This window comes from Cinclus cinclus, chromosome 6 (genome assembly GCF_963662255.1).
Source record: "Cinclus cinclus chromosome 6, bCinCin1.1, whole genome shotgun sequence".
NCBI classification, from domain to species: Eukaryota; Metazoa; Chordata; class Aves; order Passeriformes; family Cinclidae; genus Cinclus; species Cinclus cinclus.
Window position 1 is genome coordinate 45,130,292 of NC_085051.1, and position 21,956 is coordinate 45,152,247.

Below are 21,956 nucleotides of genomic sequence, written 5' to 3' on the forward strand. Positions count from 1 at the left end.
AAGGTGTCATTGTCCTTCTCTTCCATCAGGGCAAAGAGTTCTGATTTTGCCCAACAAGTTTTGCCACCTCACTTCTCCATGTTGACTTGTTTTCTGTGATTTGCCTGTTGTCCAACTCCTTGCCCACACAGACAATTCCTACAAGACAAATTTTACTTTACCTGACCCTAATCAGAAGAAATGCCCTGGCTATGGCTAAACTTTATTACACAAACAGAAAATTTCACATACAGAAAATGCATCTCCCATATCCTTACAGATGTCTGTGTGGCTATGCAGAAATTTTCTATTGCAGGCAAGTATTTATTGTGAGAAGAACTCATCTGAAGAACAGATAACACTGTATGCATGATGATGATCTTGGCATTTGGTAACCAAGGAGAATTATTTGCACGACTGAATGTATCGCATGCATTCAGAGTCAGATGAGATGCATTTGTGTGCCAGATCCTTCATAGATGCAAAGCACAGGATGATGCAGCAAGGAATTACTTCAGTTCTCAGACCTGAATTGTATGTCTCAGCACTTCTGAACCTTTTCTGGAACTGAAACACAAATCTGAATTGTAGCTTTCATTCCCAACCTCCTACCAATAAAAAAACAGATCTGAACAGCCTTGGTACATCCAGATGTGCTTCATCCATCCTGGCACTTCAGAAATAGTGATGCTCATGGATGAAACTTCAGAACATTTGCTCATATGTGGCACTCATGATGTGCCCAAAACCAGCAGTAGCAGGCAGGTTGAAGAGTTTGAGTGCTTGAGGACACCCGCACCTTGCTAGTTCTACCTGGGGCTTGAGGAGGCTGGTCACAAGCCACCATCTGTGTGTTTGTGAAGCCAAACACAGGGCTGTCTGGCACAAAAGTCTCCAGAAGCCAGGGCAGTTCTTCAGTTAAGTGGAACCTTCCCCAGGGACTGGGCTTACTGCCCTGCCTCTGGTAAGGTTAAGCCAGAGTGCAGCCCTGCACCTCAAGGGATTCACTGGTGAAGTAAGCAGAATTCAATTTCTCTTGGATCTTATTGAGTTAGAGCAATCCCAAATGACCTGAAATTTTTAGACATTGCTTTTTCATCCTTGATTTTCAGACAGGTAATGAAATTAGAAAGATGGTAAGACATTTCAAGAGAAGTGAACCAGCAGACAGAACAAACTAAAAACTTCTTTCCGCCTCCACACTAGTGGAATTTGGCTCGCTCCTGCAAATCCAGCAGAGTCATTATATATGCAAATATGAATACTCAGAATTTGCATTCACACTGCCATGCTTCCATTCATAGCCATGGCAATCTTGAATTCTGATGGTCAATTTTATTTTGAGCTGTCTTATTGTGCATAAAATCTCAGAAAATATCAAGGAATGATACATGCGTATCATATACATTTTGTGTATGTAGACATCAACATGCAATTCCAAAAGCCTGTGTCTGCATGACCTATGGATGTCTGCATGTTTGACTAGCTTGCAAGAGTCTCTGCAATCAACATCCATGTTTACCTTACCTATAAGCCTACAGTTTGAATTGCAAGGATATTTAGGGTTTTGTGAAAGCGCAAGGAAAGCAAGGCTGGTACAGTCATCTGCAATGGTCCACCCACTGTAGCTCACAGGCTGATATATAAAAAATTTAGTAGGTTTTGCAACTCCTCTTGTTTATTTTGCAGCATTTTCTTTGAAAATTTACTGTGAAGTCTAGACCAAATTCTATTTTTTCATATTCATATGTCTAGACAGCAAAAAGGATTTTTTTTAAATCCCCCTGGTTTAGTTACATTTCACTTTAGTCTAAAAATGCAGAGAGCTTATGTTTAGTTTTTCTCGATAAAAGGGATAGCAAATTTCCAACAAAGATAGTACTTGAAAGGAAATAAACCAGATAATTAAAAATACTTGTTTAAAAAGTTACAAAATATGACAGCATTAATGGCACTTAAAGCTATAAGCACTTAAAAGATTGCCACAATATTTTTGTCCTAAATTTCTTTTTTCTTTTTTTTTTCTGAGATTATGACAGCAGCTTATGTCTGAACCAAACCCAGCAAAAGGGAGCAGAGAGCCCTGAGATTCTATGGTAGCCCTGGCCCTCCTTTGACTCATATATATGCTCTTATGTCTATTTTTAAAAATTCAGATTCAGCTAGAGAACAGCAGTTTGCTGACATGCAAAAGCTATAGCTTCCCTTCTGTCCTTATAGTCTTACAGCATTAAATAGGAGTTTTTTCAGTGGTAGAAAGTGTGAATGAGAAATTATTTTTTAAAAAAAGTTGGCCTACTGTTTTATACTTTTAGCCAAATATCACTGAATTGATGTTACTCTTCTTTTAAACAACATAGTATGTGATTTATTTTCTTCATATGCACTTTCTTGCTGTGACTTTACATTGAATTTTCCTACATGAGAAAAGAAAAATCCATTTTCATTGCTTAAGATAAATACCCACAGAATTTTTTTTGCTTTGTTTTGTTTTCTTCTTTTTTTTTCTTTTTTTTTTAATGAAAAGAGCAATCCAACCCTTATTTATGTCTGTGTTGATTTTCCAACCAGCATCCAGCTGCTAGCTGTGTCCATGGACATTCTTTTGGCATTTAGAAAGGTAATGCATCTGACTCAAATATGGGGGAAAACAAATCTAGCTTGGATCACGTGCCAAAACGTAAACTAAGCCTTACTGAAGGTTTCTAGTTCATTCCAATAATTTCTCCTCTTTTTAATCACCAGGGGAAGGCTTTATGGATGTATACTCCATTACAAAGATTCACGGTTTTTCATCCCTTTCATAGGCCCTTCTTGCATAGCTGCCCTTTGTCTAATATCACACCATGGTAGGAGCCCTCTGGTGATGCTGCCATGGTTCAATCCCTTCCTTTGTGTCTTGCCCTGGTAATCTTATACAGGCTGAAATTTCCATGTGCGTAGCTTTCTGTTGCCATTCTGCAGTGCTGTGTTCCTGATTTCTTTTGGCAGAGCAAGCTTGAGTCTTTATGGCACAGTGAAATATTCTTCGATGCTTTATAATTCAGACTGAATAAGGAGTCTGTATAAGGCACGTGTCTCAATATATATGTATATAAAAACACCAACATTGTTAATTCAAAACAAGTATCTTTTACATTTAACTTCTGTCTTAAAGTAACACTTTGTTTTTATGCTCCCTTTCTTTGGCTTCATTCGGAATCACTCCATTTTCCAGGTCTGAGTGTTGCTGGATGCAGTTGGTCAGAACTGCAGTGCTAGAAGTGTTCTTGGAATTACACATCTTCTCTGTCTCCTCTTCCTTTTTTTCTTCATCCAGGGAATAGTTTCTGAAGGTCTCATAAATTTTATGCATATCCTCAGGCATGGTTTTTTTGAGGTCTTTGTTTTTCCTCTTGGTCATCTTAGAGGACGATCCAAATTTGTTAATGATGTTATCCTCAGACGCTCCCTGCCCGTGCTTGTTGAGCTTATCTGACCCTTTAAGGCGCAGGTTGTTAGGCCTGTTGTTGATGCTTTCCTGAGAGGAGGCCTTGAAGCGTCCTGTTTCCAAGGTAGCAAAGACGGAGCGTTTCTCTGGAGAGAGCATGTCTAAGGAGTGGGCTCGCTGGTCCAGGCCCAGGCGCCTGCGCTCCATGCTCCGGATGGTGGCTGCCCGTTGAAGTTTGTCATGGATCTCCACGCTGAGCCGCCTCCGTGTCTCTCTGAACTCAGCTGTCACATTTGCTTTCCACTCTGCTGCATGGGCTTTTATTTCTCCAACCTTTACAACATGAAGAAATAGAAATTATTTTTTTTTAAAAAAAGGGAAAATCTGTCCTGTAGAACAGTAGCACAAGTGCTTTCTTCTTTGGCATGAAACTGGGGAGTGGTCCCATCTCCACTGTATCGAACTGGACCCAAATTTCAGTAGGAAAGGGCTTACACTGGGCAAACTCTAAACACACCAACTGATGGCTCTTGTGACATAGAACTCATCTGCCTGTGTCACTTTGCCACCCCACACACTTTATAGCTGTGTTGCGTGATGGGACATGTTCATGCTAATCCATCCTTGATTAAGAACAAAACTCCTGACTCATAATGTCAGCAGTAGATGGCCAAGAGTGGGCAAAGTTAATCACACGTAGTTAAACCAATATGCTTCAGAACAGCACAACAACCAGTGCAGCAGTACAGGAATGTGTTCTGTATTGCTCATGGATGCATCTGCTTAGTCCCACTAAAGGTTCTGTTCAGAGCCACAGAATCACAGTTAAATACCCATTAGATAATTTCAAGTGGCCTTCTGACTCCTCCAGTCTAGGGTTCATTTTCAGGGACAAATGTAGCTGTCTTTATTGGAGGTTTCCATTGCACAATTATCCAAATACCACACTGTCAAGCCATCTGGAGGAGTTTTCAACACACATTCTGTATGGGTGCTAGGAGCATATCCTTGAATGTTCTACTGTCTTTGTCTGTTTTGCACTGGTGGCTGGAATAACGGTTCAGAATAAAGCTGACGGCTGTATTCAATAAATATGCCATCCAAAACGAGAAAAATCAAGATAAATGACCGAGCAATATTTCAATTAAAACAGGCCTTTCTCAAAGTTCAGCTAAAGAAGAGATTCAGGAGTACAGCATCTGCAGGAGCCCAGCACATTCAATGGCTTGCTTGTGCTGCTGCAGCCTGAACTCAAGTTTTTGCAGCCAATAAGACACAAGGAGTCATCTTTTTCCTGCAGGCCAGATGCACAGGTGTTCATTTAGCACTGTGGCAGAGGGCATCTTGCATCCATGTGGGTGACCAGATTCACCGCTTGTAGGTGCCTGATGATCAACAGAACAGCCACGCACTCTCTGCAGTGCCCTTTATTAATGGACATGTATGTGGGATGCACCAGGCCTTGGGTGGTGCAAATGCCTTCAAAAATTAGAAACAGCACTACTCCCCTGCCAAATTTTGCCTTCTATTTGGTTAACCCTGCCAGGTAAGCTTTGCTAGTAAAGCGGGAGGAGATTGCCTTCAAATTTCGAATTATATTACTAACATCCTCCACCACAGGCTTCAACTCTAGAGTCAGGGCAATTGCCTTTCTATTTTCCTCACTTATTTGAGTGTAGAACTTTACTTATTTGAGTGAAGCATTAGCAGTGTCCTCTTTGAATCACAGAGGGCTTTTTCTGAGTGAATTTAGTCATGTTGTCCTTGATGCTGACAACTCCATTTCCTCAACTTTTAAAAATGGAATACACAGTAAGGGACTTGAATCTAAACTTCTATTCAGAACCATACTCTTGGGACAGGAAAATATTCTAAATTTTAATGAAAGAACACTGAAATTTTTAGTACAATTTCTTAGGTAGTTTCAGAGTAAAGGCTGGCATCTCATTCCATAATTGCAATCCTACTGATGTGTTCTTTGTATTTTTAAGTACTCATAGAGGTGTAACAACCTTGGTTGCTTCCATCATTTTTTTCTCTTCCTTTGTGCAGGAGCTAAAGATCAGAGCTAACTCTATACCAAAGGCAGACAGTGAAGTAAACCATGGGGCATACTGAGTATTGGTCATGCAGAGCATCTTCCTTATTTAGACAAGCAGGAATCAGGCACTTAAATCTCTCTTGTAAAATGACAAACCATTGAGAAATTACTGGTCATACCTCTTCTTGTGTCTTCTTGGACAGGACTCTTAACCAGTCTCCAATCATACTCAGGACAGCAGCAAAGTAAGCAAGGCCAACAAGGATCCAGAACCACACTAAGGGTTTATACCACTCCATGTATTTGATATCAGCATTTCCCCCTGAAATAAGCATATACTTATGCTTACAAATCATGAGGTGCCAAAATTATTACAAGATACCTGCAATTCTGAAAAATGCCTATAAGTATTTGACTATTGTCAACAGCACTATAGTTTTGATAATAAGACAAAAAGCGTGTCAGATGGGAGGAGCCCAGTCTGTTTGAATTTAAAAGTCTTCAAAATTGCCTAGTGTTCTGCTGCTATGTGACCTGCCAGAGCACCTAGTAAAAACACTTTCCTCTGTATTGCTCATATGCTGAAGCAGCTCTGAAATTTGATAGTACTTGCAACATCAACAACACATGTCCAAGAAAAAAGTTTCCTTAGTCTTCCTTATTCTGAATTGCCTGCAGCGTCATAGTTGAGAAAATTTACAGATCAACTCCCTTAAGTTATAGAGTTCCCTGACTTTTTTGGATTTAGCTACAGGATTGAGAGATCTGTGTGCAGAAAAAAGAAATGCAGCTTTGTCTTCCAAATCAGGGTGTCTGACAAGAAGTCAACCATGCATTAGCCCTGAAAATAAGGCTATACATTCTGCTTGGGTATCATTCAGAAGGATTCACTCTGGCCAGTGACTTCATAGGAGATGTGGGTCAAACCAAGCAACAAATATACTATATTGTTATTTATGTAAGTCTCTGGATAAGCTGGCAAAACAAGAAGTGAGGCATTTGGCAAATCCAATGGACTAAAAAGATCCTTTAAATAAATGTGGTAGTGGCCGGATTGCTACCTACTACAGAGTAAATTTTTACAAAAGAAAGAAACCACAACCTCATTTTTGAGACTCTCAGTCCCATCACAGAACTATGTGCACTGTAAGAATGAGAGCCAGTGAGAGGCAGGCACAGCCCTGAGTGGAAGAGAGTGAGCAGCAAAGAGTCTGCAGAGCCCCATCCCTCAATGCAAGTGAACATCACCTTGGTGGTACCTGTGTAAATCCCTGCCCAAAGAGCAAGCCTACCAGGAGACTCAGGCAGAGGTCTGCATATTTCCTGGATTCCAGCCTTGGTTAGAAAGAGCTAGACACCTATGCTGCTGTACAACTGCAGAGAGATTTTAGGATTTTTCCCCGTTAAAATCACCAGACAACACAGTTCAGCATTTTCCCTTTTGCTTTTTGCAATCTGAGACATTTCTATGACTCTTTAATTTTATCATGCCTCAATATGAGTATAGTTACAGTGTTTGAACACCCCCGTGGAAGGTCAGACATTTAAGAATTGGCAGGGACCTAAATATTGGTTTTGATGTTAATCTCTCCCCATAGACTACATGAATCACAGTCCTTTTTTCCTGTCTTTAAGAGTCTGAAACAATGGGAGGCAGGGACTGCTGTTGCTATGGAACAAGAAGCCTCTTCTGATCATACATGTCCCTGAGGAAGCTCACTAGGAAACAGATTGTCTAGATCTATCTTGCAGAGTAATCAGGTGACTGAGAAAGTATGAGACCACTTTTTTCAGCCTATCAGATACTCTGTTTTTTCAGGCTCCATGCACAATTTTATTTCCCACTGTAGTACAAAAACCTCCCAGTTTCCCAAGAGCTGGGATTTGTTCTAGGTGGAATAAGCCAGCATAGCCCCACTGGCACTGTTTTAACCATTAAGATATAGTATTTTTGATTTGCTGTTGAAGGAACAGAGATACTGAGAGATTAAAGTAGAAAATAAAAGGGGCAGAAAATATCTCTCAAAACCAGCAATAAACCCCAAATCTCCTGGTGATCACCTGCCTTAAACTCTTATCATGAAAATGCCTCTGAAGTTTTCTTATTCAGGATCTTCCATAAGATTTTTTAAAAATCCTGCTTGTTAGTAGCCACCCAGCTGTGGATTATATTCTCCTAACCATGTGCATATAGAACAATTTAATATTCAGAGCTTTTTTACTATCATATTATTAAACAATACTGAAATGTGGTATCATTAAGGAAAATATTGTAAATTATTTTTATTTCACACTGTGATACCTCAAAGAGTATCAGTGAATTCTTTTACACGTCAAAGTGACTAAAATGGACAAATGGACAAAGCTCACACAATCACTTCTCTAACTGAATGCTTGTAAAATTTTCTTTTTTATATCTGGGTCTTTCTTTGTTCAGTGATTTTTTTTTCTCAATAATTCATTTCTTCTATGACAGTATGTCATAAAAAGGAGGATTAGAGTCTTCTGTACAAAAAAAAGACTTGTCTACTGTTCTTCAGCAAATAAATTTTGTAGTTTTATTTGATGTTTTTAACTCATTCTGTTTATAGGGACTAAGAAGCACAGTATAACACAGGCAACTTAATACCTTTAATTAGGACCACTAACAGGAATGAGTAGAGGTTATGCACTGATGGGAAAAAATCCACTTATTTTAACCAGCTTCTTGTTAGCCAAGCAGTTGTATGAAAAAAAAAAAATTATCTCTCATCTCTCCAGCCAACTATCTCAATTCCCTCTTTGGAAATTGTGTATGGGTAGATATTTATAGTTCCTGCTCGTACTGTATTAATCTTGGAGAATCTCCTCCAAGCACTGAGATACATACCCCATTAGTCCTTCTCTCCTACAAGAGTTCTCCTTAACAAGGCAACTACAATGTCAAAATTTCTGCCAAGGTTAGGAAGCAGAATGCAGGATTTGAAATGCTGCATCTCCTGTAGTAGCAGCCCACTACTGCATCTGACCAGAGAATTCTACAGACCTATGGCTCAGTTGTCCTTTGTAAAAGCTTCCTCTATTCATCATTTGAGCTACTTGCTTCTGCAGGCAGCCTCAGATTGAGTGTTAATGGACCAATACAAATCTTTAATTCAACGGGAAAGTAATTTTACTTTTGCATAATTCATTGCATGATAAAGTATAATCAGGACTTTTCAGGCTCCCGTTATCTGCACTGCTGAGGGCTCAGTCTACAAAATGGCCCTTAAATCAGCCTGGTGTGTACTGCACAGTAATCCCAACAGAAACCCCTGCATCATTTCACTGGAATATAACATATTATGAAGAGCCTCCTGTCTAGACCAGAAAACAAATTTTAAGAGCCAAGGCCCTTGTGCACAGCACCTTGGCTTAAAGCTCCTCACCTGCTACAAAGTCACCGAAGCCAACAGTGGTCAGAGTAACAACTACAAAGTAAATGGACTCCAAGGCTGTCCATCCCTCGATGTATTTGAAGATAAATGCAGGAATGGTCACAAAGACAATGCAGCCTACAAGGATGAAGGCGATGGTGGAGATCACCCGGATCTTTGTTTGACTCACTTGTTTATTCTAGAAAAGGGAAAAAACAGGAAAAAAAAATGTTTGAGTGAATTTCTGGAACTGTATTCTTTGTGAATGTCAGACTGATTATGCTGGTGTCACCTGATACGTCTCTTTCTTTTGTGAGCTTGTTGAGTGGAGTCTCTTCCTGTTGGTGAGAGTCCTGCCCAGCTAATAGTAAACCCCCATGTCTGGCTCCAGTTTATCGTGATTCCCATTTTCTATGCACTAGGAAATAACTAATCTACCACAAACACCACCTGGAAAAACCTTCCTGAGCTTCAGAAAGGCTATGCTCCATATGCTCCATATCAGGTACAATGTGTAAGAAAAAGTGCACATTCACACCTCCATACAAGTATGTTTAGACCCACATTGCCTCACCAGCATGAAGCATTCAACAAACAGGACCAAGATTAAAATGAAAATAAACCCATTTTCTTCCACTAAAAAGCTGCAATTTTATGTACAAATAATTCATGCTTTGGGTTTTCTAGACGCAGGATTTCCAGCTTTCATTCACAAATATGAAGGTTAAATCTCCTTTTCAAAAATAGAAAGCTGTATTATTGATTTACTTCAGAAAAAAAGGATTTATGTCAAATACCAAACAGCCTGGGATAAAATTACCTATGTAAATCCACACTGGAAAGCTCTTGAACAAAGAATATGTTACTCGGTTCTACAAAATGAATTCAAATATAGTCAGTGTAATTGTAATATTTTACACTCCTAAATCATATAAATGCTCAATTTACTTAATATATACTTAGATTTTGTTTCTATTAATATCAGTGCAAGCTTAGATTAACACAATTGACTCTGGCAGATTTATTTCAGATTCTCTCTGCTGTGAGTAAACTCTGCATCCAATAGTTTCATCAGAAACCTGTAAATTACTAACAAACTTACTGTGGATTAATTACAGTGGTAGTGTAAATTCTCTAGTTATACTGGAAAAGCAATGTGGAGTTCACTGCAAGTCATATTTCCAAATTAGTTTTCCAAATCAAGCATCTCCCTTAACCCAGAAATGAGATCTCATTTCAGATTAAGGCATTGCCTAGCCAGGAAATAAGATCTCAGAAGTTATCTTCGTAATATACAGAAGGGATATTGCCTGAACTGGTTAATATCTAAGCAGCTTGTGAGCAATACTGTTCTTCCCCTAGAACGGGAGCATTTCTTTTAGAGGTGCATTGTCTGACCCTCATTAAGTACTGTGATCTGGGATGCATTCAGATCTAGGTAGCATAAATGTCATGTTTCATAAATACTTTAAATTCTGAAACTGTTTAAGATAATCCCTACACTTAATATTTTATTTGTGTGTGTGTGTGTGTACTATTTTCTGTGTCTGGATGAATAGAAATAGTTCAATAATATTAGTAATATAATGCCAAATATAAGACATGGAAGAAACTGCCAAGTACCAAGGGGAAAAGCAACACAAAAATATAAAATTAACTCATTCCTTATTGCCTCTTTTTCCAAAGAGCCATTTTGAGTATTTTGCTAAAACACCAAAGGATTATCTATCTTCTTTAAGAGGTATGGACATATATTCACAATGGCAGGATTTAAGACTTACTGAATGAGCAGTGAAAGGAAAAGAACAGATCACATGAATGTTACATAGTGTCCTACATGGGCACCCTTGCCTTTTGTCATTGAGAATGAGGATTTAACCAAATTGATGTTTATTTTCTAGTTTGACCAAGGCAACTTGTTTACTTCTACCAAATCCTTTAGTTTCCTGATATGTAAAAGCAAAATGTCAGAAACCTTGTGTTGTGGAAATTAGGAGACAAGTGCCTCTTGGGAATCCTTGAACAAAAAGTAATTTGGGGCTGCCCAGCATCAAAGTTATATATACTAATTCTTCCTCCACCCCCCACATAGCAAAAATTAAAATGCACTTCAGTATGTGTCAGAATTGTCTCATGAGAGAGACAGGAATCAAAAGAATGGCCTTCTAATCAGTAACAAATGTTCAGGACATCCCCTTGTTCATGAGTGATAAACTCAGCCAAAGGCTGTTGGTTTTTTTAAGGAGAAATGGTGACAATGTTAATGAAAGGATCTGTAAAAGGCCTGACTCATGGTTATTGTGCACCTTTGTCACTCACACCAAAGCAGAGCATCTGAGGGTACAAATGAAGGCAGAAATTAATGGTGAATCAGGCACAGCATTTTTAGAGCTGCTGTAAAGTGCACAAAAGCAGGACTCAGAAAAAGAATTAATGAACAATAGCGGACAAAATGCTGGACAGACATGAAAAGGGGGTCTTTTTACAGTTAGGCATGCATTCAGAGGAAATTCACAGAAGAGTCTAACTGCTACAGATAAAAAAATACTAAGGCATAGTTGTAACTTACTAATGGAATATGTACATTTTAATAATGACATACTACAAAAATGTAATCCACTGTAGTGTTCTACCAAGTAATTATTTAAATAAATAAGTATTAAATAAATAATCACTCTATATAACACTAAATGTTGAGAAGTCTGAATAAATTAATACAAATTTCTCTTTTAAACAGTATTTTCAGCTTGGAGCCAAACATTGTCAAATAGCTGAGCAACTTGTTCCAGGCTAAGATCTGAACCCATTTTGTGACATGAGTACAGAATTTTCTACAGGTGTCAAAAAGAAATAATAACAAACCCCTTCCTCCAGGAAAGGTAACTAATCTTATAACTGTTTAAGAAAAATTAAAGCACCTTTGAAAGAGATGTTTTCCACTCTTTTTCTTTTTAAGTTTGTTTACCCACAAGTTCTTTCCACAGTGATGAAGCAGATAATTTGTAAGACATTCTTCAAATTATTCCCAGCTAATGAGACCAATTTAAATCCACCTAGAACTACTCTGGAAAACATTGAAGAAGTTATCTAAGACTCTAAGAATGGAGAGTTTTCTGTGCACTCATCAGGGTAATTTCCATTCTTCACTGACAGTGCTGATTTTATTCTTCAGGTGGCAAAGTGCTAAACTGGCAACCTTACTGATGTCATCTTGCTTACATGAATTCAAACAAGCTACTGTCAATCTGCTCTAGTGCCAAAGGGGTAAGGAAAGACAGAGTAATGAAAGCACTCTTATCAGTGGAATTGAGTTCTTATCCATCTTTTCCATCAGTAACTGCAGCTTTGTTTTTTCCTCATTTTTTATTATATATACAGGGGTTTTAGTAGTTTTATTGTTACCTAATAATTTAAGGAGTTAAAATAAACCTTGAGATTTTACTTTCTTTTTTCTCTCTGGCCCAGCAGATCAAAGCTAGTGTAGTGGATTATTTTATGTCTTCTGCTTTCTTCAGGTGAATTAACTGAGGTACAGTTTTTCTGATGTGATGGTTGACAATAAAAGCACCAAATTGTGTTTTTAAGTTTGCAAACTGAGACCACAGGGTTGATATATATTCCTATGAAAAAGGAGTGGATCCATTAAGTAGGGGAATTAAAGAAGCTACAGTCATTTATCAGATTAGACTAAATGCTAAATATATGGAACATATATATTTCCAAGAACAGCATATTTTATATAAGCTTATTCCAAGATTCTGTAGTGTCACCTCTCATTTCATAGAAGGCTCCCCCAGTATACAATACTACTACATCAAATATAGCACTGGAACACTTCCCGCTTCACAGTGAGCTCAGATGGTTTTTCCATCTTCTAAACTTTCCCTTTTCTGAATTCCTGACAAATCTCCCCAAGGCTCCACCAAGCTGCTACCTTTTTTTTGCTAGTGTTTTTTTAAAAATGAAAAGAGCTTCTATTTAAACTGTTATAATCCTTAAAGTATGCCCCATACATTAATATAGTCCTCAATAATGATTGTGATAAAACTATTAGTCAAGAAAAAAAATTTTACATAGTAATCAAATGTCCATTCTCCTGGGTGGCCGATCACTGTGACAACAAAGCCACAATAAAAGTGTTTCTTATGTAAAAATTTCCATAGACTGAAGAAAAATATATCCTCTCCTAAGTAAATTAATAAAATATTTTCTTTTTAAAATGGTAAACTAACTGATTAGTTTTCTGTACATTGTCAGTGTGGAAAAAAAAAGAAGTGTATGGGAGAAAGACAAATGTTCTAAAATTTTTATTCTGAATTTTTTTCTTATATTTTCTAGTATAAAATTTTTATTTATACCCTTTAAAGTTTAAACCTGTTTTACTTTCCTCCTAATCCCATCTCACAGCAACCACAACAAAAAAATAATTCTAGTCAATACACTAGCAATTTGGCCAAAGCTAAAACCCACAACATAAATTAATACATTGGCCAGAAAAATCTCAAAATTAACAAAACAAAATTAACAAACCAAAACCACTACAATGACCAATGGCACATTTTTTGAGATAATGTAATATACCTGTATGGAAAATGCTGTCTTCATCTCTCCAAAAGGGTCTATATTTTGTAGCAGAGAAAACACGTTTCAAACTAAACACATTTCTTTAATATTCCTTTTGTTCCCTTCACTTACTCTTAACTTTGTGCTCTTCTCCATGCTGCCAACTATTCTCAGAACAGATTGTCTCTGCCCATGCACTAATTAAACAACTTGTCTTCTAAATCACTTTTTTCCAGACCAAAATATTTTAACAGTAGGAATGACAGTCTTTGTACTAAAGCCATAAACCAGAATATCACATATATCAGCTCACAAACATTTGATATGTCCTCAGTCAAAATATGTTTGCAAAGCTAATGTAGATGGTGCAGGCAGCCACAGGTTCACACTGCTTGTCTTTCAGATCAGCCAAATGCAAGCCAGTCGTGGTCCAGAGCCTGGCACACACCTCAGTAAGGTGTGATGCCCTTCTCAACAGGCTGCATGGAAAGACTGGCGCAGCACTGGCTCACAGAGCTCCTTGGTCATCAGTGATTTGGTCACATCAACCTCTTTGCTGTCTGTAACTGTCACTGTGGATTTCATCATAACTTGTTCTAGCTCCTTCATGTTCAAAATGAGAGTGAAAGTATTTTAAACATCACTGACTTGGACAAAGCACCTAAGAACAATATAACAATATTTTGTTCTTCTCTGAACACTGCTGGTTCCTGTCATCTCCAAGAGACCCACCTTAGGGCACTGCTGAGCCACTGAGATGAGGTGGCATCTGGGGGAAAGTGTGTTTAAGAAAGGGCAGGAATACCGGACAGGCAGAAGACAAAGGGATAGAGGAGAGAACAAGGGAATAACAAGGTCAGGTGAGTGGGAGCTTCTCCATGGTAACACAAGTACTTCAGGGTCTGCAGCTCATGGAGGATCAGGAAAGGAACAGAGGAAAAGGGTTCAGAACAGCAGAGAAACCACTGTGTTCAGACCCCAAGTCCTGTGCCATTTGCTGCTGCACCAGAGGGACTGAATGTGACCCACAGTAACAACATGGATGGAGGAGAGGTGTTTGGAGTGAAGTGAGCCTAGGGCTGAAGCCGAGCTTAAAAAAGGGGGAAGAAAGGCATTTTGAATTTTTGTGGGGATATTCTTTCCAAACACTCAACTCAGTAATTAATTTTTTATGCTAATTGTCAATAAATTAATTTAAATTCAACAAGTTTCTTTTGCCTGTGAGAGCACATAATAAGTGACTTTGCTGTCTTTATTTTGACCCATGAGGTTTTTTAGAGAGCATTCTATTGTTCTTCCCATGTTCTCTCCATCACTGTAGACGAGTGAGCAACAGCTCTGTGGGTGTTTGCTGCCAGTCAGGACCTACTCACCACATCAGTGAAGAAGACAACACTCCTTGATGACAAGCAACAGGATTATAATATATCTTAAAATATAGATGACATTTCAGACACATCCACGGGTTATAAAAAGGGTGTTGAACCATTCTACTAGACATGGGCTTCCCCTACACTCTAATCTCTTGGTGCCTCAGTATTATTTTTGTTACCATGTTTTATAAAGAATGCTGCTATGGCTGCACAAGAAGGTGCACAACCTATCATCTGCTTTTTAACTGTAGTCAGTACTGGAGGGGAGACAGCTATTAAAAGCTGTAAGCATTCACCTTTACTACTAAGCTTAGGAGAGACAATCCTGAACTCATACAAGACAAGGGTCAGTGTAAAGAAGAATTTCTTCTTTTTTTTCTTTTTTTAACATCATTTTTTCCCATAAATCCACATTTATGTGGGGTGTTTTTCTAGACCCAGATGGCATATGCAACAAGCTTCTCACAGAGCAGCAGCTTTCTCTAATGTCATTTTTCTAAATCGCTGTGCATGGATCTTGCTGCAGTCATAATGTGAGTACTGTCTCATGAAAATAAAGAAACACTGGCTCAAACATTTTCTAAGCTTGATATACCCCTTTCCAAACTTCTCCCTCTCACTAAAAAGCACGCACAGGCCTTTCTGATATGGACCCACTAATTTCTGCATGTTGCTTATTCCAAAAATAAAAATTATGATCCCAAACCTCTGTTATGGCTGAGTTGTATTCAGCCCAAGGGAAAAAAAAGCAGAAAACCAAATTGAGTAAGAGGAATCCATGTATACATATGCTTTTCTCAAACACTGGAGCAGGCAAAGGACAACAGAGGTTGATGGTATAGACTTAAGCAAATTTAGAGAGGCTGAATTTTTAATGTGTTGCTCCTCCCTTCCCTCCTTCAACTCAGGTCTGAGTTGCACCTATATTCTCCCACCCAGAGACTGGTAGAATGGGTTAATAATGATTGTTCCACATAGCTTCCCTGCACCTGAATGGATCTGATCTTGCCATTCCTGGTATAATACACTCACCATCAAAGACCAGAGGATAAGAACAAAAGTAGAAAATTGTCTGCTACACTTCAGTTTCCTTGAAGTGGATAGCTGTAAGCATCACTAACTAAATTAAATACCCAGTTAGAGGGCCCAAGATGTCAAAATCTGAGATCCATAGATGTTCTAATTATTTTTTAGTATTAGCTTACTGTCTTACTTCTGTGCAGAAAAAGATACTTCTCTGCAGCTCAAATATAATGGAGGGGGTAAGTGATCTAGAGAATAAACCCAACATATTCAAGACAGTGGTTTAACCTAAAACAGAATTCAGAGACAAATTTGGCTCTGGTTGATGAGGAGCCACCATCTGTAATAAAGTCACAACCCTCTCCATCAAGCCTACAAGCACCTTTATTTTAACCCTGCTCAGGGAAATGTGACTCTTAGAAGGGCCTTTAAGGTGTGACAGGCAAAAGAACAGATCATGAGCTGAGATTGTTTACGTGCATTTGTTCTGGGTTTGTACATCACCTTTCTGATCACTGATTTTTTATATTTCTTTTCCATTTTGTTTTGGTGGAAATGACTCAGCAAATTGTTAGGATGAGATCTGAACTTTCAGCTCATAAACCTTGTATAATTTTGGAATAATACTGGGATTGTGCAACAATAGGTTGAATTTCACACCCTGTCGTGACAGCTCTGTCCAGAGACAGGATGCCAGCAGATGGCAGATCACTGCATCAGACTCTGTGGACATTGTTGAGTGAGTATAATACATTTTTTTTTTACCTTTTTCCTTTCAGAAAATCTTAGTGAATAACACTATATTGAAAAAAAAAACCAGAAAACATAAAGTATTAATTTCCTCAGTGGGTTTTAATCAGCTATTATAATAACACACTGATGCTGGTTAGTAATGCAATCTAATTAAACAAAATAAAAGAGATCATCTTGAACAGAGGAAATTCATGAATAGAAGGGATAGTATGTAAAAAGACTGTATTTTTAAGTGCTTCTCCTCTATAACATTACTGTCTTATACTATGTTTCTTTCCCAGATACCATTTTCCATTCATTCTCAGGGAAGGAATTCTTAGATGAGAGAAGCCAAAAATGTCTAAATAGAAGTTGAATCTTGCAAGTGAAAGAGTAGCTAGAGTTGATCAGATGTATTCAGAAAGGCAAACAATAAAACTTAGGAAAGGTAGAGCTTTGAGAGATGCTGAAAGAAAGCTTTCCACCAGCTCAATGAGACTACCCTTACTGCTACACCAGCCTCATCCCTATGTGCCAACTAAGAACTACTTTTCCTAGGACAATTCCAAGGTTAGGTGATGTGTACTGCTATCTTTCAGAAAAATATTAAGTGTAGGTCATTTTCATAGTAGGCCTCTGAAAACTAGAGCAAAACATGTTCTCTAAGCTGAAAACCTGAAAGGCAAGTAGCAGATGTGTATGTTCTGACAAGTCCCTGGTTCAGTGAAGCACAAGTTGCTTACAGAGGCATTGCCTCTCTGCATAAAGCAGAGTTATTTTCAGTGATGCAGCCTTGCCACCACTCATGTCTCTGGCTACTTGCTCACATCCTGGTATTGCAATTCACAGTCTGCCAGCAGCTGTCTTGCCAGCCCTGTCCTCTGTGTCCTGCTGGAAACCACAGGAATGAAAGCAGCAACCAAGCCCAGAAACTGCTCTCAGTGGCTTCACCTCAGAAGCCAGAAAATCCTGGAGTGCTCTCAGAAACACGTTATGTCCAGGCTGAATTCCTGCATCTGTAGGAAACTGCAAGATAAGGGAAAATCATTCAGGTTATGCTAAACCCATCGACTTCTGGTGAGAATCTAAACACTCATCCATTCAAGGTTTGAGAAAAAAAAAAAAAAAGACTATCCTAATTAGCCTATACTTAACTCATGATAATGGCAGCTGCTGTGTTCTGTAACAGTGTACTCTGCCTATGGAGGGATTTCTATCTTTAGATCCCTGCAGACACTCTGTGTACAGAGCAAGCCAAAAGAATGAGGCTTTGTTCTACTGTTTATTATAGAAACATTCACAGGTTGTTCATAAGATCCTTCATGTTTGTAAGATAAAAATACTACTTTTATGGCATTATGTCATCTTGAAATGCATATCTCATTTCTGTTGTGTCTGGAAAGTTTCACTGGGTGAAAATCTATTTATAGGAATTATCAACTTTTAAATTAAATTTTGAGCATATATGTGCTTTTCCGAGGTGGTCTGGGGGGGCTGATTCATCACTGGACCCAGAAATTGGATGTTTGTGACCAGTGTATATAGTCAATCTGGTGGCCTGGCACATATTCATTTTCTGAGGAATCACACTTGCACGTATGTGAAAACAGACTGGGACCCAGGTTCTGCCCTAGATTATTGAAGGTGGAACATACAGGAATAACCAGGAGCTGAGAAGACAGGGCTTTTGTGGGGGGAAGCTTTGGTTTACATCTCTGACCTGTTTGTTGTTTATTTACTTGTAGCAAATATAATCATTCCAGCATAAATTATTCAATTCATGGTGTTTGGGATAGCATCATTCTGCCAGAGCCTCTGTTTCCTAAAATGGTACTTGAGAAGTTGTATTTTTCACAAAGCATTATTTTGCAATTAAATACTTCCAGCCCTACCTATTCATAAATGAGTAGTTGTTTTCCTGGCTAGTTACACACTGAAATAATGGCAACATTTTGGATTAGAACATGAGTAGTGGCATGTGCCCAGCTCCTCTGCTGAAATATTCTGTCAATACTGTTGGGGTAGTGGGTACTTGATAACAGCAGATCTCTTTCTCACTTTATGTAGTTCAAATTGTTCCTAAAATTCCCACAGAACACGTGGGCTGATTACTGCAGTAGCTAAATGTGGGATTACTAGGTTCTAATTTGTGGTGTTAATTAAGGTAGAGTTGGTGGGCCTCTGCACAGGTCATGTCAGAGGCAGCAGAAATGCACTAGCACAGGTCCTCTGGGAGGAATCCTTCTTTCATCTTCCCAGATATGCCAAGGAATGCCAGAGGCAAGCTGTCCCTAGAGCAGCATGGGCTCCATGTTCACAGATACACTGTTGGAGGGAGCAAGAGACCTGCTAGGGAAATGCTTTGGGAGAAAGGACTGCAGTGAAAACAGAAAATTTTTCCTCTCCTTCCCACCTGCCAGTGTGTGCATACTGCATCTTACTGAGCTTCAAAAATGATCCTAACCACAATGCAGGATCAAGTTGCCTTCAAGTTCCTTTGACCTGTACAGGCAATGACAAAGCTGCAAGGACTTCCAGAACTTTGGGCTGCCCTGACACTACCCATGCAATGTTCATAAGAGTGAACAGCAGAAATAGAGGCACCTGGATACATACAGAAGCAGAGTGCTGGGGCATATGAACATGGAAATTTGATGCATTTTATACCCATGATGAATTTCTTCCCATTCTCTTCACAAGAAACTGGACTGTCCCAAATTGCCTGTGAGGACAAATAATACAGGCAACTAGTTTGTACTCTCTCTAGAGCATTGATGCACTTAGTGATTTCTCAGCTACCTCCAGAAGATTTGTCAGACACATCACCCAACATTTTATTATGCTTTTCAGTGACTTTTAGCTTATGTTTGCTCCTTTTAGTTTCTTGGTAACTACTCTCCTAATCTTGATGTCCTCTCTTTAAAGGTGGTAACAGATTGTTTTATACCCACAAGCATGCTGAATTTCAGTTCATAAGAAGATGGGTACAAAATAAAAAACAAGAGTTACACATTGAATTAAACTTTGCTCACAGCTCAGGATTAAATCAAGAACTGTTACTCTATTTGAGGCTTCATCTCATTAGGTCCTAACATTTGTGAAGTCTAACGTGTAAATATAATGTGATAATAAATTACATAATTACTAAAATTATAATGATTATTATATTCTGCATATGCCAAATGTTAAGTAATCACTCAAAGTGAAACTATAGGTTTTAAGACTAGTTACTAAGATGCATGCAAATTCTAAACTCTATCAGAAATATTTCAAATAGCTGAAGTTCATTACTAAGAATAACAAAGGAAATTATGTATAACCCTGTTCACCAATCACAAAATAATAGATGTAATTGAATGTAATGGGTTTTTGACAATCAAAATAAAAGGAATAAGCACACATCTTGGCTAGACAAGAAGACCACAATTGCTAAATTCCTTTGGAAGCTGACAAAATACCAAGGAAAAAAATAAATACTTTGGATGGCTATAAGCAACAAGCAACTGCATGAACTCATGAAAATGAAGGAATACTTTGAATACCAAAAGAACTCACATTATGGGCCAAAGAGCTATATTCTGTATGAAATATTAGGATCAGCATTAATCTGTAAATCTTAGAATGCTTCAAGTAGAGTATGTGTTATGCTTTAGCAAGGAGGCTAGATGATCTCAAGATGTCCCTTCCAGCCCCATTCTGTGTTTCTCTGATTATTTTAATCATAAAATATCATGCCAACAGTTTAAAGGTCTTGTCCATGTCACTCAGAAATACAATACTCAGCTGACAATTAATCAAAGATTTTTCTGACTTTCAATCCATATCATGACTTTGAGATTGCTGTTTTTCTTGGGTAGAAGCAGGATGGAATTTTTAGAGATTCCCTTAAAGTGAAGTAGGTGTAATAAAAAGGTAGACAAAAAATAAACTAGGGATCTTACGTGCGTTTTTGCCAAACTCAACAGAGACAGTTTTCAATAACATTATTTTCATTAAATGAAAATATAAGCCTTTTGAAGTGCTCTCCAGACAGGCATGTACATGCTTACTCACCCATAATTACTAGCCACCTCCTACTACATTTATTCTGATATACTATTTATGTATAGTCTGGGACACCTAGAAGTCATTTAATCAAAATGGAAACTGCTCATTCTTCAGCCTAATATTTAATTAGTTCCTTTCAAAAACACTTACAACTAACTTGCTCTCACCTGTGGGAATGTTTTAGAAATAGATGTCTATTAAACTAACCAGCTTGGGCAGCTTCTAATCCACTCCATCCCTGGAAAGACTTACCTTTGGTTATGCCACTTCCAAGGGAAGTATCACACAGGTCACGTCTAGAAGTTCTGCCTCAAAGAGAGAATCCCTGAAGCGAACCATTAGCAAGTTAGCAAAACAGCATTTGCCAGGTCTGTGGCACTGCTTGAAAAAGAACTGCTTACAGCAATTCAGAGTCAAAAACAGAGGGTACTGGCAACATAAAGGGAAATTACATAAGGAAGTCTACAAAAAAATTTAGGGCAGGATATCTTCATGGTAGGCAGGGCAGAGAATGATGGTGATTTGAGCCAATGACATTACAGCAGTTTTTGTACTAGAGCTGCAGATCTACTCCAACACATCTGTCACCCTACAGTGAAGGCATATCACTCAACCATCTCTCTTCCAGGCTCACATTCACAACAGCAACCTTGCTTTCCAAGTCTTTTAGGCTGTATCTGTAACACAGTCAGGAACATGATCCGCAGCCCTGTTCCTTCAGGTAGCCATTGCCTTCTCTCCACTTTCAGTGAATAGGTGTACATGTCTAAAGCAACTTGTGGTGTTTTGAAGACTGTTTTACAAGAATTCCTTGTAAGGAAACTAACTTAGTAGATATATTCCCCAGCAATACCCTCAATAAGGACATTCAGTCTGATCTATAACCCCTGCATTATCATCTAGAGAAGTCTGTTCTTCTCCACTGACTGCAGAGATCCTTACAGGCATTATCATATCAACTAAACATGTAAATGTTTCATGGTGTCAAATACGTAAAAAACGCCACAGGTATTAGCAACAAAATTAAGAGCAGGGTGTTCAACACAAGCAAAAAACTGAAAGTGAACTTACTCTGAAAACCTTTTCCACCCTTGCAATACTCTTCCCAAAGATGGTTCCAAGTTGGTCTCCAATCCCAGCCAGCAAGAAGCCAAACAGTGGGATCCCAAATAGGGCATATAAGATGCAGAAAACCTTGCCACCAACAGTGCTTGGGGCCATCTTCCCATACCCTGAGGAGAAAAACAATTGTCAGACTCTGAGAATTTATACACAGATTTTTAGAAAATAAACCTATTAGGTTTTTAAAAACTGCTCTTCCTGCAGGCATACCTTTGTTCCACCTATAATTCCTATTTATAGACTTTCAATGA

At 38.5% G+C, this 21,956-nt stretch overlaps 1 protein-coding gene across 1 annotated transcript in view; it reads right to left on the bottom strand.

Annotated features, from left to right (window-relative positions):
• Window positions 1-3,130: 3,130 nt before the first annotated feature.
• The window catches only part of KCNK10 (potassium two pore domain channel subfamily K member 10), a 49,051-nt gene continuing 30,225 nt past the window's right edge, over window positions 3,131-21,956 (bottom strand). Inside the window, exons 4-7 of the mRNA XM_062494717.1 lie at window positions 21,655-21,815; window positions 8,858-9,044; window positions 5,630-5,772; window positions 3,131-3,742 (exon numbers count right to left, since the gene is read on the bottom strand). Coding sequence (XP_062350701.1) covers window positions 3,131-3,742; window positions 5,630-5,772; window positions 8,858-9,044; window positions 21,655-21,815 — 1,103 coding nt within the window. The remainder of the gene's footprint in view (window positions 3,743-5,629; window positions 5,773-8,857; window positions 9,045-21,654; window positions 21,816-21,956) is intronic.